Here is a 12,261-nt window from a genome sequence, read left to right on the forward strand (position 1 = left end):
GCAGCACAGGATCATGCTCAGGCCCAGAAACTTGCTCAGGCGCAGAATCAGGCTCAGGCTCAGAATCATGCTCAGGCTCATCATCATGCTCAGGCGCAGGATCAGGCTCCGGCTCAAAAGCATGCTCAGGCCCATCATCATGCTCAGGCGCAGGATCAGGCTCAGGCTTAAAAGCATGCTCAGGCCCATCATCATGCTCAGGCGCAGGCTCAGGCTCAGTTCCAGGATCATGCTCAGTCTCAGGATCATGCTCATGATCAGGACAAGGATCATGATCGGGAACCAGCACAAGAGGAACTAGGATTTCTATCCAGAGATCCGTTTAACGCTTTCAAATTCCAGTTATCGAAGCAGTCAATCTAACTGTGCTTTTGCTACAGTAACTTCAAAGAGATTCCAGCAGTCATTCGCAATGAATTTAGATTTTCAAAAACCGATATCAATAAGTACCTACGCAAGCATTTGATAAATCAACCTATGTAATGTATAATAATAATAAACGTATTGAACCAAAAATATTAATAGATGAATAGAACAAGAGTGTTGTTTTAATTTTTAGTTTCTAAATTACTAACTTCTTACAGAAGTAATATATTCTTATAGTTTTCAGACAGAAGCACAGCACTGCATGTTTTTAAATTAAAAGTAATATCAAAGAGAATTTAAGTAAATAGACAAATCATTGTTAGGAAAAGCCGTAAATTATATCAGAAGCTGTGTCAAGATAATAAATATAACTAGTAATTGGAAATGTTTAGAAAACCCACGAGATATCCCTTTGAAAATCCTTCCTTACCTGACGCCTACGCGAGGTTGCTCATCTTTGAATAGCGACTACAACATACTTTTGATACTATTTCTCAAGGTTACAATGGCGTATGAATTAAGGGACTGGATTTCATTTTACCTGATATTCTTATAGTTATATCTAATGTATATTTTATATTAGTAGAGTAAGTTACAATGACCGATAGAAAAATATTATAAAAACCGATAAAAAAAATATTATAGGCGTACTTACGCATATTATGACGATTACAACTTTTACAACTTTTTAAATCGTTATATCTCAAACGGTGGCTCGTAGTAAAAAAGAATTCACAATTTTTTTTTAGATAATTTTAGGATCTACAATTTTTGTCCTGGGTATTTTTATGATAAAACTTACCGTTTTGCTGAAAATCGCGAAAAACTCATTTTTTTGACCTTTGACCTTGAATAAAAAAAAATCCTTACAGGATATATTTATTTATTATCCTTAAAGATAGGGAACTTTCTGATTTTGTTTTAATGATGTTTTAAACAATATTACCGATTTTCAGCTTGGTGGAAATTTAGCTAAATTTACTCTTATTTTTTGGTTTAATTTGACCGGACTTTTAAAGATTTATTGAATTATTCAAAACCAAGAGACTATATGGCAATTGGTACTTACGTACATACACTGGTCAATATAACCTTCCTAAAGGATCTTCGGTTGAAATAACAATAGGTAATAATATTAGTAAATGAATTAATATATTTTGCATGCATTTTAGTTATTTATTCTTTCCAAAGGAGTATAACTTCTAACGCGTGTACATAATTACACACACTCTTTTTTATAAAAAAACACTAAGAGTGAGAGAAAACGAAATAATGAGCATTTTCCAACTTTTTACTAACTTAAAAAAAACCATATGGTAACAGATTTGGGAACTCCACGTTATCTATTAGCTCTATCGCTTATGTAAGCAAAACAGTTAAAGTCTAGGCCAGGATCTAGGTCTAGAAAAATTAAAACAAAATTAAGTTGATTTAAAAAAAAAATCTAAAATAAGTGAAAAATCTGTAATTTCGATTAAACAATTTTCATCATATAGGTATGCTCTGCTTAGAAACGAATGATTTGTCTATTTACTTTAAATGTGTTTAATATTACTTTTAGAACTCTATATTTATGGGAAAACTTAGTTAATCTGTGTAAAAATAATGGTAAGAAATAAGTGATTTAGACACTTGGGTTGAAACCAAGTAAAATAAAAACAACACACTTGCTTTATTTATTTAATAATATAAGTATGGGTCAAAATTTAAATTGATTGCGAATGACTGCTGATATCTCTAAGTAGTTACTGAAGCAAATGCACAGTTTGATTGACTGATTCTGGGCCTGTGCATGATCCTATTTCTGAGCAGGATCCTGGCAGTTTGCCTGAGTTTATGCCCGTGCATGATGATGAGCCTGAGCATGATTCTGAGCCTGAGCCTGATCCTGCGCCTGAGCATGATCCTTGGCCTGAGCATGATTCTGAGCCTGAACCTGATCCTGCGCCTGAGCATGATCCTTGGCCTGAGCATGATCCTGGGCCTTTGCCTGAGTTTATGCCTGAGCATGATCCAGCGCCTAAGCATGATCCTGAGCCTGTGCCTGAGCCTTTGCCTGTGCATGATCCTATGCCTAAGCATGAGTGTGATTCTGAACTAGAGCCAGAGCTAGTTCCTAATGTGTTTCCACTAGCTAAAGCGGAGCCAAAGCCAGATCCAGATCCGTAGTTGTCACTATATCTGATAGATTCACTTTTAGGCGCTTGCCCAAAAATGCGACTGGAATCGCTTGTGGCATAATCGTTTTTAGACGCATCGCTAGTGTAGGTTGTTGCCTGAGCTGCATTTATTGGTTTTAAAAAGTTGGGTGGATACCCTTGGTGTGCAAATGATGGTTCAGCTGGTGCTGTTGAAGGAGAGTATGAAGTTGGAGGTACGTAAGGGGGTCCATTATTCCACATCCAATAATTCGGGAGAATTGGAGCATCTGAAAAAAGAAACTCGTAACTAAATTCGCTAATGCGATAAACAATATTTTTTTACAGGATTCATCACATGATAACGTTTTAAATTGAGAAATTCATATTAACACCACGCCTATCAATGTTCTAGCAAGTAAGTATTTATTATTATTAAATTAAAAAAACTTAAGTGGAAACGATGGCTCAAACAGGATAAGAAGAAAGGGAAATGAATGAGAGGTCGCCTTCTTGGGCTGACGAGCTTAAAGGAGTTGGTGGGGAAGATTGGGAGAAAACAATTCAAGATAGACAGATGGAGTTAGTTAGAGGAGGCCTATACTCTAAAAGAGGTCCTTGACAAAATTATAATTATTTATGTATATAATTTTAGTGTATCTTTTGTAAATATGGATTCATGTTTCAAGGAATAAATGAGGCTTTATCATTATATTCGTACAGACTACCACATGCACACCTAATAAAATTTAAATTTTTAGTATTTCAGTTTTCATGTTTTATATTATTCCGTTAATTTGATAGAAATACTATAAATAATTACATTTTTAAATTGTTTTCTAATTATTTTAAAAAATATTAAAAAAAAAGATTATTTACCTTGATGATCAGCATGAGCATACAGTATCTGTAATAAATAACAATTGTAATAATCGTAAAATTTTTCACCATAATACTATAGCATCGAAGTACACCTTATCATTAAATTTAACTTAGTTTTCATATAATTCTAAAATAATACCTGTAAATGCTGTGTAGTCCTCCCATAAAATAAATGTTTTGATATCGAATACATAAACTTATGTACTAAAATGAGAAATGAGATCACAATTATATATCATCACATAATATACACACAATGTCGCTAGAATTCTATTTTTATTGAACGAAACTTATAATATAATGACAATGGGATCTGTTCCGTGATCATTTCTAATAGGCAAGTAGATGATCAAGCTTCTGAGCCTGACCCACACCGTCGCTTTTTGGGTTTAAGGCATGTCGGTTTCCTCACAATGTTTTCTTACAGCGTACGAGTGCGTGTTAAATGCGCACATAGATATAAAGTCCATTGGTGCACATCCGGGGATCGAACCTATAACCTCAGGAATGAGAGTCGCAAGTTGAAACCATTAGGCCATCACTGCTCTTAAGGATACTTTAAAAGTATTTATAATACAGGAGTATTACTTTGTCTCGTGGGATAAATTGGGATTGAAGTAGATAAATAAAATATGGATGTTACAAATATTTTTTTTGGGTTGGTATTTGGTAAGGACGAAATCACCTCGCCATAATTTTTTTTAGTAAAATGAATAATATTTACATAAATATACTCAGTTTTACTTATGTATCAATGCCGCTAAAAGCAACGAGCAAGACCACAGATTAGTAACATTGAAAATAGAATTACACATTTTATCCATTCACTCACTGACTCACTCATACTCTCACTCATACACTCACTCACACACTTGCACCCACACACGTACTCATGCACTTAGGCGTGTTGATAACAGTTGAAAATAAATAGTGTAGTTATTTTAAGGAATTTAGAATTAAGTTTGTTTATGGAAGAGCTGGGAACCCTGACACAGGTATTTTTTACTAAAAAGGATTTCCAAATCTTACTTACCTACTTATTAGGAATGAAAATGTACTTAAAATGAATAAACATTTTTTCATTTATTTATTTTATTTAGAGCATAGACCAAATAGCCACAAAAAAAAACAAAAATGGCGACCTTCTTGGAATTGACTTTTCGTAACGGACATTACCGGTAATGTAGTTCTTGTTTCGTCATACACTGTATTTTAAAGTATTACACACAAATTATAAAAAAATATATCGTTTCGCGTTTATAAATATTACGAGATGAATTAAATATAAAATAACTTACGTTTAAAATGATAAGCGCGAAAGTGGGAGTCATATTGGCAATTATACCGTGGTATCGGTTAAAGACCATAACCCAAACTGATTTGACAGCCATCATGTCAAGCTTTTATATAGATTTTGAGACAGAACTAACAAAAGAACATTGAATACGCGATAAACTAATTACTGATATTATCAATTGCTACGTGTGTCTTCCATCGATCAGTCAGCAGATCAGGCGCAAGTGGAATTGGATAGGCCATACACTTCGAAGGGATTCCAATCATATTCCCAAGCAGGCGCTTGATTGGAACCCGCAAGGAATGCGAAAGCGTGGCCGTCCCAAGCAAACCTGGCGCCGTACAGTAGTAGACGAGGCAAAGAGAGCTGGTAGGACTAGGAGCAAGGTGAAATACGAGGCCCAAGACCGAACGCGATCGAGAGTCGCTGTGGACGCCCTCTGCCCCACCTAGGGGTTATAGGACATGAGAGAGAGAGAGAGAGTGTCTTCCATAAATCAAAACGAACTTATGTGTTGTTCCTGACTTTTTTTGGGTATCTTGTCTCCAGGGAATATAAATCTGTTCAACAAACAGAGTTGTTGTTTCATTTGTTTAATTTATTCATTTATCTATATAGGTACATATATAAAAATCATATATATTATAATTATATTATATCTGTATTAGCTATTCTTAATTCATTTATTTAAGTTATTTTTAATTTTATTAAAAAAATACTTATACATTACTAGCGGATTCGACATACGTCTTGGATTATATTTCAAGCGGTTAGTAATCAGTATATTATTAATGTATGATAGTACCGACTGCAGCGCCATCTGCTGGGTTGTTTAATAATCTAAGCCATCCAGGGAGTCATCAGCCGGTTAAGAGGAGTTCAGTGACATACACACGTTCAGCAGAATTATAAATATATAAAGATGTTTAATACCTACATATTATTAGTTCAACATTAACTTATTATTATGGGGTCATGCTGCTGATGTCGAAACTATTTTCATCCTGCAGGAGAGGGCTATTCGTGCAATCTATGATTTAAAATTTAGGGGATCTTTGAGAGGTAAATTGAAGGAAATTGATATACTTTATTTTCCCTCGCAATGAAAATGTTTATGAAAATATTATGTATGTATACAAAAATAGTGATAAGTTTACTAGAATAGAACATACGCACAATGCGCATACTCTGAACAAACACAGGCTGCAATTTCCCCGTACTAGACTATCTAAAGTTAGTAATTCCTTTTTCTTCTTTAATAAAATCCCAGAAGCTCTTTCTCCCAGAATCTCTGGCTTTTAATAAATTTAAGAAATATAAAAAAGAAAAGCGGGTAAAAAGGATTACTATAATACTTATAGGCTTGGACCTAGTGCTGGGCAGGCTACTTCTAATTAATTTGCTATAAGTAAGCATTATGCGTGTACTACTGAGCAACGTAATAAGTTAATAATTGATTTGAGAACTGGCAGTAAATGTAAAATTAAATTAATTTAAAATTTCTTTTTTTTTTGAAGTTTATAAGTGTACATTGTTACCTACATGAATAAAAATATTTGATTTGATTTGAATCAATAATAACCAAGATCCTTCACAGCTGAATGAAGATAATTCATCACCAAAGTGCCTCACCATGCCAGAGTTTTCTCTGCAATCAGTGCAAAGACTCAAATACCTAATACCTACCTATATCTTTTCAGGTAGATTGAGGAGTACATAGACACCTCGGACAGAGAGAGTCCATGGGCGGCGGTATCACTTAACATCAGGTGAGCCTCCTGCCCGTTTGCCCCCTGTTCAATAAAAAAAATGACACCAATGGACTTTCTTTCTATGTGCGCATTTAACATTTGCTCGAACGGTGAAGGGAAACATCGTGAGGAAACTGACATGTCTTAGACCAAAAGTAAAGTCGACGACGTGTGTCAGGCACTAAAGGCTGATAACCTACTTGCCTTTTAGATTTAAAAATGATCATGAAACAGATTCAGAAAGCTGAGGCCAAGACCTAAAGAGGTTGTAGCACTACTGATTTCTTTTAACAATGATACTCAAACGAAAATACTCAAAAATGTAGTATAATCATTATAAGTTATTATGTTTATTAATATTACATACTTAAAATCTTTATATAATTATTTAGATAGTATGTGGAATGTAATATAGTAAAATGTCATAGTGTACGATTTTTTAAAATACCTTAAATATATTATTAAATCTCGTTACCTCTTTGTTTAGTCGTATTATACGTTATACGCTATTATTATGATAATAGTAAACGAAAAATATGTATATCGGAATTTGTACAAAGGCTTTTAAAAACTATTAAATTAATGATGGAACATATAAATTTTTATATTGTTTTTCTGTTAAAAAACTAACATAACTGTCCGTTAGGTTGGAGTACGATTTATAGCTATATTTTCATTTATCTATAATAATCTTTTATTTGTTTACTGGTACTAATCAGCCAATTCAAGGTCCATTTTTATGTAGGATCCTTACGAGATAAATAAATTAAAAATACACCCAAGACGAGTTTATAAATACGCATAATAAATCTTTGACATAAAAAGAGGTTTGGTTTATTTTGGTAGTACCCAAGACAATTAAATAAAAAGCGCGGGAAACGTTGGTCGTGGCGGAAATTTTATTTTTGGTGAAATTTTTAAATTTAATTTATTTTGTATAAAAGATCAGTTTGTATATAATTGTGTGTAGAAGTTTAATTACAAATTTGTGGTCCATTTGAAGCGCAAAAAGTTTCTTCAGATACGGACATCCCATCCCTGCACCCCGTCAAATTTGGTTATTTTCTCAAGAAAAAATCTTTTAAAAACAAAATTAATTAAAAAACTAATTTCTCTATCATTCTTAGGCCACAAAGGTGCAAATGAATTTTATAATAGCCCTCGCCTGACAAGAAATGGCCTGCTCTGACGCAATCAAGGTTTTAATCAAAGGATATCAAATAACTTGCCACTTAGCACCACGTTTAGCAATTGTTTCATCCATGCTAAACTAAACTGAATTTAATGAAAATCAAACATTGCTTTACAAATTTTTGATGTATTCGATTGAGCTTCCATTTTATCAACGTTTTTCATCGGGCTAGTTTTTTGCTGTCGAAATGTAACTAATGTTTTATCTTCTCACTCTCTCATACTGATGTAGTGTTTTCCATTGAGTGACATAAGTCACACTGATCCTTTTTCGGTGCGTGAACACGAATGTTTTACTCTTCATTGACGATATCAGTATATTGCCTTGCTGATGTAACTTTTTATATGCCACATATACAAATCGAACAACGGCATCAGATATATAAAATATGCAGAAAACTTAAAAGTATAGATAGTATATCTTTTAGAATTCTGGGTCCATTGCTTTTTTTATTTGCTATTTTGATGCAGCTTCTGACATCCATTTCGGCTTTTCCTTAGCAAAGATTTGTCTATTTACTTGAATTGTCTCATACTTTTACGATGTAACTATATTTATAGGAAAATGTAGTGCATCTGTGTGAAAACAATAGTAAGAAATAACTGATTTCTCTTCAGAGAGACACTCGGGTTGAAATCTAGAGAAGTACAGTAAAATAAAAACAACAGACATGCTTTATTAAATTATTAATATTTTTGGTTCGATACATAGATTGATTTTTAAAATGCTTGCTTACTTTTAAATGTCAGTTTAGTTCTAATTTGATTGCGAATGACTGCTGGCATCTGTAAGTAGTTACTTAAGCAAATGCACAGTTTGCCCTTTGATTGCTGGTAAGGTACGATTCCGGGGATGACTAGATCGATAACTGGAATTTAAAAGCGTTATACGGATCTATAGAGAGAAATCGTACAAAAATTTAGTCTATCTAAAAGAGGCAGAGCTAGCTCCTCTTGTACTGGTTCCTAAGCATGAGCCTTAGCCTGGTGATGAGCATGATCCTGAGGTTGAGCATGATCCTGGAACTGAGCCTGATCCTGGGCCTGCGCATGATTCTGAGCCTGAGCATGAATCTGAACCTGAGCCTGATCTTACGCCTGCGCATGAATTCCGGCCTGAGCATGATCCTTGGCCTTTGCCTGAGTTTATGCCTGGGCATGATCCTGGGCCTAAGCATGATTCCGAGCCTGCGCCTGAGTCTATACCTGCGCATGAGTCTCTGCCTGAGCATGATCTTGAGCCTGTGCCTGAGCCTATGCCTGCGCATGATGCTATGCCTAAGCATGATCCTGGGCCTGAGCACGATCCTGAGCCTGCGCATGAGCGCTTAAAAATGCGTCTGGACACGCTTGTGGTAAAAGCGTTTCCAGACATATTGCTAGTATAGGTTTTTGTCTGAGCTGTTTTTATTGGAGGTTGTACTGGTTGAGTTGAGGGGACTATTGGGACGGGATTATTAGGAATCGGATGAACGGGGTAGTTGGGATTTTTGAAGCCAGGGTAGAACGGGGGAGTACTGGATGTATTCCCGGGGTTGAAGTTGGGTTGATACTCTTGGTAAGAAAATGGTGTGTCAGCTGGTGCTGCTGAAGGAGGGTATGAAGTTGGAGGTACGTCCGGTAGTGGATTATTATAATTCTGAGGAAATGGTGCACCTGCAAAAAGAAACACGTTACTAAATTCGCTTTATGATAAACAATATTTGTTTACAGGTTTCAAACACCTGTTAACGTTTAAAATCCTTAAATTTATATTGACACAACGATTATTAATGTTCTGGTAAGTATGTATTTCTTATTAATGTATTAAAAAAACTAAAGAAAGAGAGGTCGCCTTGGACTGACGAGCTTAAAGAAGTTGGTTGGAAGATTAGGAGAAATATACTCGAGAGAGATGGAGCCAGCTGGAGGAGGCCTATACTCTAAATTAGATCAGCATATAAAATATTTTTATGTGAAAATTTAGTACATTATTATCATTGTAAAAAAAATCAGTTGCCTATGATATTATTTATGGGTTAATGTCTGATATTCTGGTAAGTATATCAAATAAATTAAAATCTCAGTGGTTTTAAGCGGTATCACTTAACATCAGGTGAGCCCGTTTGCCCCCTGTTCTATAAAAAAAACGAATTGTTGATCGCTTTAGCTCAATTATCCGCATTTGACATACCTGGTTCATTGATATTGTAGATACCTTATTTTAGATATTTCTCCTTCACATATTGTTATGTGTCTATACATACGATACCCCACAATATAATTGAATTATTCAATTTAAATAATGAAATTGTTAAATTGTTTCCTAAGTCTGGTAAAATTTCATTCACCTTGATAAGCAGCATGAGCATGCAGTATCTGAAATAAATAACAATAACAATCGTCAAAGTTTATCACAATAATACATTAGCATCGAAGTAGAAAATGGCTAGGTTTGATTCCTTGAAAAAATTAATTCGTCAAAGCAAGCCTGATTATTTCTTTTTAGCGACATAAATCGCCTGAATTAATGTTATCTATTACCTTAGTTTTTATATAATTCTAAAATAAAACCCGAAAATTGCGAAACAAAATCCTTAAATTTGATTTTCAGATTTCAAATTACAGATTGCTTTCTCCATAAAATTAAGACACAAGTAATATGCGAATCTTGGTTTTGCGCACTGATGTTGAAACTACTCGGCAACACTGCTCTTAATTATACTTTTAAAGTATTTCCATTATACGAGTATCACTTTGTCTCGTGAGATAAATAAAAGATGAATATTATAAACAACGACGATTTTTTATTTTTTTGACGTTCATAAATGTACTTGTTTACCTAGATAAATAAAGATATTTTGTTTGTTTGTTCAATTATTTTGGGTTGTTAAGTTCAAAAGGCTGATCATCTCGCCATATAAATTACTAGTAAAACGCAAAATATTTACATAATTGTAAATATTCTCTGGTTTACTTATGTATAAATGGCGCGAAAAGCGAAACGAGCACGGCCACAGCGATCAAATAGCGCGCCACAACCAAAACAAAAATGGCGACCTTCTTGGAATTGACATTTCGTAATGGTATGTACATTGCCGGTTATGTTGTTCTTGTTTTAAAGAAAACACTTTTTTGAAGTTATGTATTATTATAAATATAACAATTATTTTACAAAATATTAAATTTTAAAATTTCGCGAGATTTACAGCGTGCGTAGTTACGGATGTCAAAAAGAATTACAGCTGTAGAAAATGTTATTATCTGTATTTATTTCCTCGGAGTCGATATGACTAAAAGATGCAGATATCAATGTGTTTTCTTTAAATGTGTAAAAGTTATGTAAATAAGACTGTTCTTGTTTTGTCATGGACTATGTTTTAAAATATTACAAACAAATTATTAAAAAATATATCGTTTCACATTTATAAATATTAAGAAATGAATTAATAAATATAAAAAATAACTTACGCTTAAAACGAAGAACACGAAAGTGGAAATCATTTTGGCCATGGGACATATCCGTTAAAGAACTTAACCCAAACTGATTTGACCACAATAATATCGAGCTTTTATATGGATTTTGAGACAGAGCAAAGAAAAGAAATTGTAATATGCAATAAATTATGAACTGATTGAATGCTAAGTATGCCTTCCGTTAGTCAAAACATACGTATAAGTGTTTTTCATTCGTTTGTAAATCATAGTTGATAGTCTTGTGGTGATTTTTAGTTGGTAGATAATAGTAGTAATAGTTCAAGGTTATAATAAAAAAAAATATTTCCTCAGTCTTCATAAAAATCTTTTCATTGTTTTTTTAATATTCTTGTAAAAATTAAAAAATTCAACATATTCAAAATGTACATATAAAAATTAACAAGTAACACATCCACCTTTAAAATCACAATGTTTGCGTGGGTTCCTGGTCACTGGGGAATATCTAGAAATTAAAAAGCCGATCGTATAGCCAATGAGACGGCAGAGAGTGGGGAAGTGGTTGCCTGGAAGAAATCGCTCGAAAGCGATAAGGCCGCCGCCGCCCGTTGCCCCCCTTGTCATTTAATTATGTTCAATTTTTATATTATGATGTAACGAAGTGTTAATAAATAAAACATTTTTAGAAACTATACGCATGTCTTGGTGGCTCTTTCCGGGATTTATCGAGAATTCCTGGACTGAATCCTGGGCTCAAGATAGTTCAAAAGGTTGCCAGTATAGTGCTTTTCGAACATCTATACCCATTAAGCCCTGGTTTTAGAGACTGAGAATCAGTAAAAAAGTTACAATTATAATTCTGTCTCGTATGCGACTGGGATACGTCTGCACCCCAGCTCATCATTCTAAGCTAAATATTATTACGAGCTAGGGGATCGGATATAAAATGCCGAAAATCTCCTCAAGGGTTTAATAGTAAATAAATCAATGAGGAATTATAAACACAAATTAACCGGAAATTACTCAGACAGAAATTCACATAATACTGTCACTAATTAAAATTAATTACGCACACTTCACACAGTACTTGTCTTCACTTTATTCGCACTTTATCTCTTCGGCACTTATAATATATATATTCCTTATGCTTATACTATTGTAGAAAAACGTATATATTTCTTATTTTGTTAACATACATACTGTAACCATAATTGTCTATTCT

General features: G+C 33.9%; 2 protein-coding genes across 3 annotated transcripts; both read right to left on the bottom strand.

The window, feature by feature from the left end:
• Positions 1-2,032: 2,032 nt before the first annotated feature.
• LOC111001457 (hyphally regulated cell wall protein 1) lies at positions 2,033-4,805 on the bottom strand. 2 transcript variants are annotated; one of them, XM_045633009.1, is made up of 4 exons: positions 4,685-4,805; positions 3,384-3,411; positions 2,327-2,794; positions 2,033-2,272 (listed from the first exon to the last, which is right to left on the bottom strand). In XM_045633009.1, exons 1-4 carry the CDS (start codon positions 4,778-4,780, stop codon positions 2,112-2,114), a joined length of 753 nt encoding a protein of 250 aa, XP_045488965.1. In that variant the 5' UTR covers positions 4,781-4,805; the 3' UTR covers positions 2,033-2,111. The 2 variants fall into 2 exon arrangements, with proteins under 2 accessions (XP_045488965.1, XP_022127048.2); XM_022271356.2 differs by having other exon boundaries at positions 2,033-2,794.
• Positions 4,806-7,666: 2,861 nt separating this feature from the next.
• LOC111001455 (hyphally-regulated protein-like) lies at positions 7,667-11,183 on the bottom strand. Its single transcript, XM_022271354.2, has 3 exons — positions 11,076-11,183; positions 9,956-9,983; positions 7,667-9,281 (listed from the first exon to the last, which is right to left on the bottom strand). Exons 1-3 carry the CDS (start codon positions 11,115-11,117, stop codon positions 8,605-8,607), a joined length of 747 nt encoding a protein of 248 aa, XP_022127046.2. The 5' UTR covers positions 11,118-11,183; the 3' UTR covers positions 7,667-8,604.
• Between the last annotated feature and the right edge of the window lie 1,078 nt (positions 11,184-12,261).

This window comes from Pieris rapae, chromosome 22 (assembly GCF_905147795.1).
Source record: "Pieris rapae chromosome 22, ilPieRapa1.1, whole genome shotgun sequence".
NCBI classification, from domain to species: Eukaryota; Metazoa; Arthropoda; class Insecta; order Lepidoptera; family Pieridae; genus Pieris; species Pieris rapae.

Bases quoted from the DNA above. Each gene is read 5' to 3' on its own strand.
- LOC111001457 (XM_022271356.2), bottom strand. From the start codon at position 4,780: ATGATGGCTGTCAAATCAGTTTGGGTTATGGTCTTTAACCGATACCAC. The intron at 3,412-4,684 runs GTAAGTTATTTT...TATTTATTACAG, and splicing joins TCGCGCTTATCATTTTAAAC to ATACTGTATGCTCATGCTGA. The intron at 2,795-3,383 runs GTAAATAATCTT...TTCTTTTTTCAG, and splicing joins TGCTCATGCTGATCATCAAG to ATGCTCCAATTCTCCCGAAT.
- LOC111001455 (XM_022271354.2), bottom strand. From the start codon at position 11,117: ATGGCCAAAATGATTTCCACTTTCGTGTTCTTCGTTTTAAGC. The intron at 9,984-11,075 runs GTAAGTTATTTT...TATTTATTTCAG, and splicing joins TCGTGTTCTTCGTTTTAAGC to ATACTGCATGCTCATGCTGC. The intron at 9,282-9,955 runs GTGAATGAAATT...TTCTTTTTGCAG, and splicing joins TGCTCATGCTGCTTATCAAG to GTGCACCATTTCCTCAGAAT.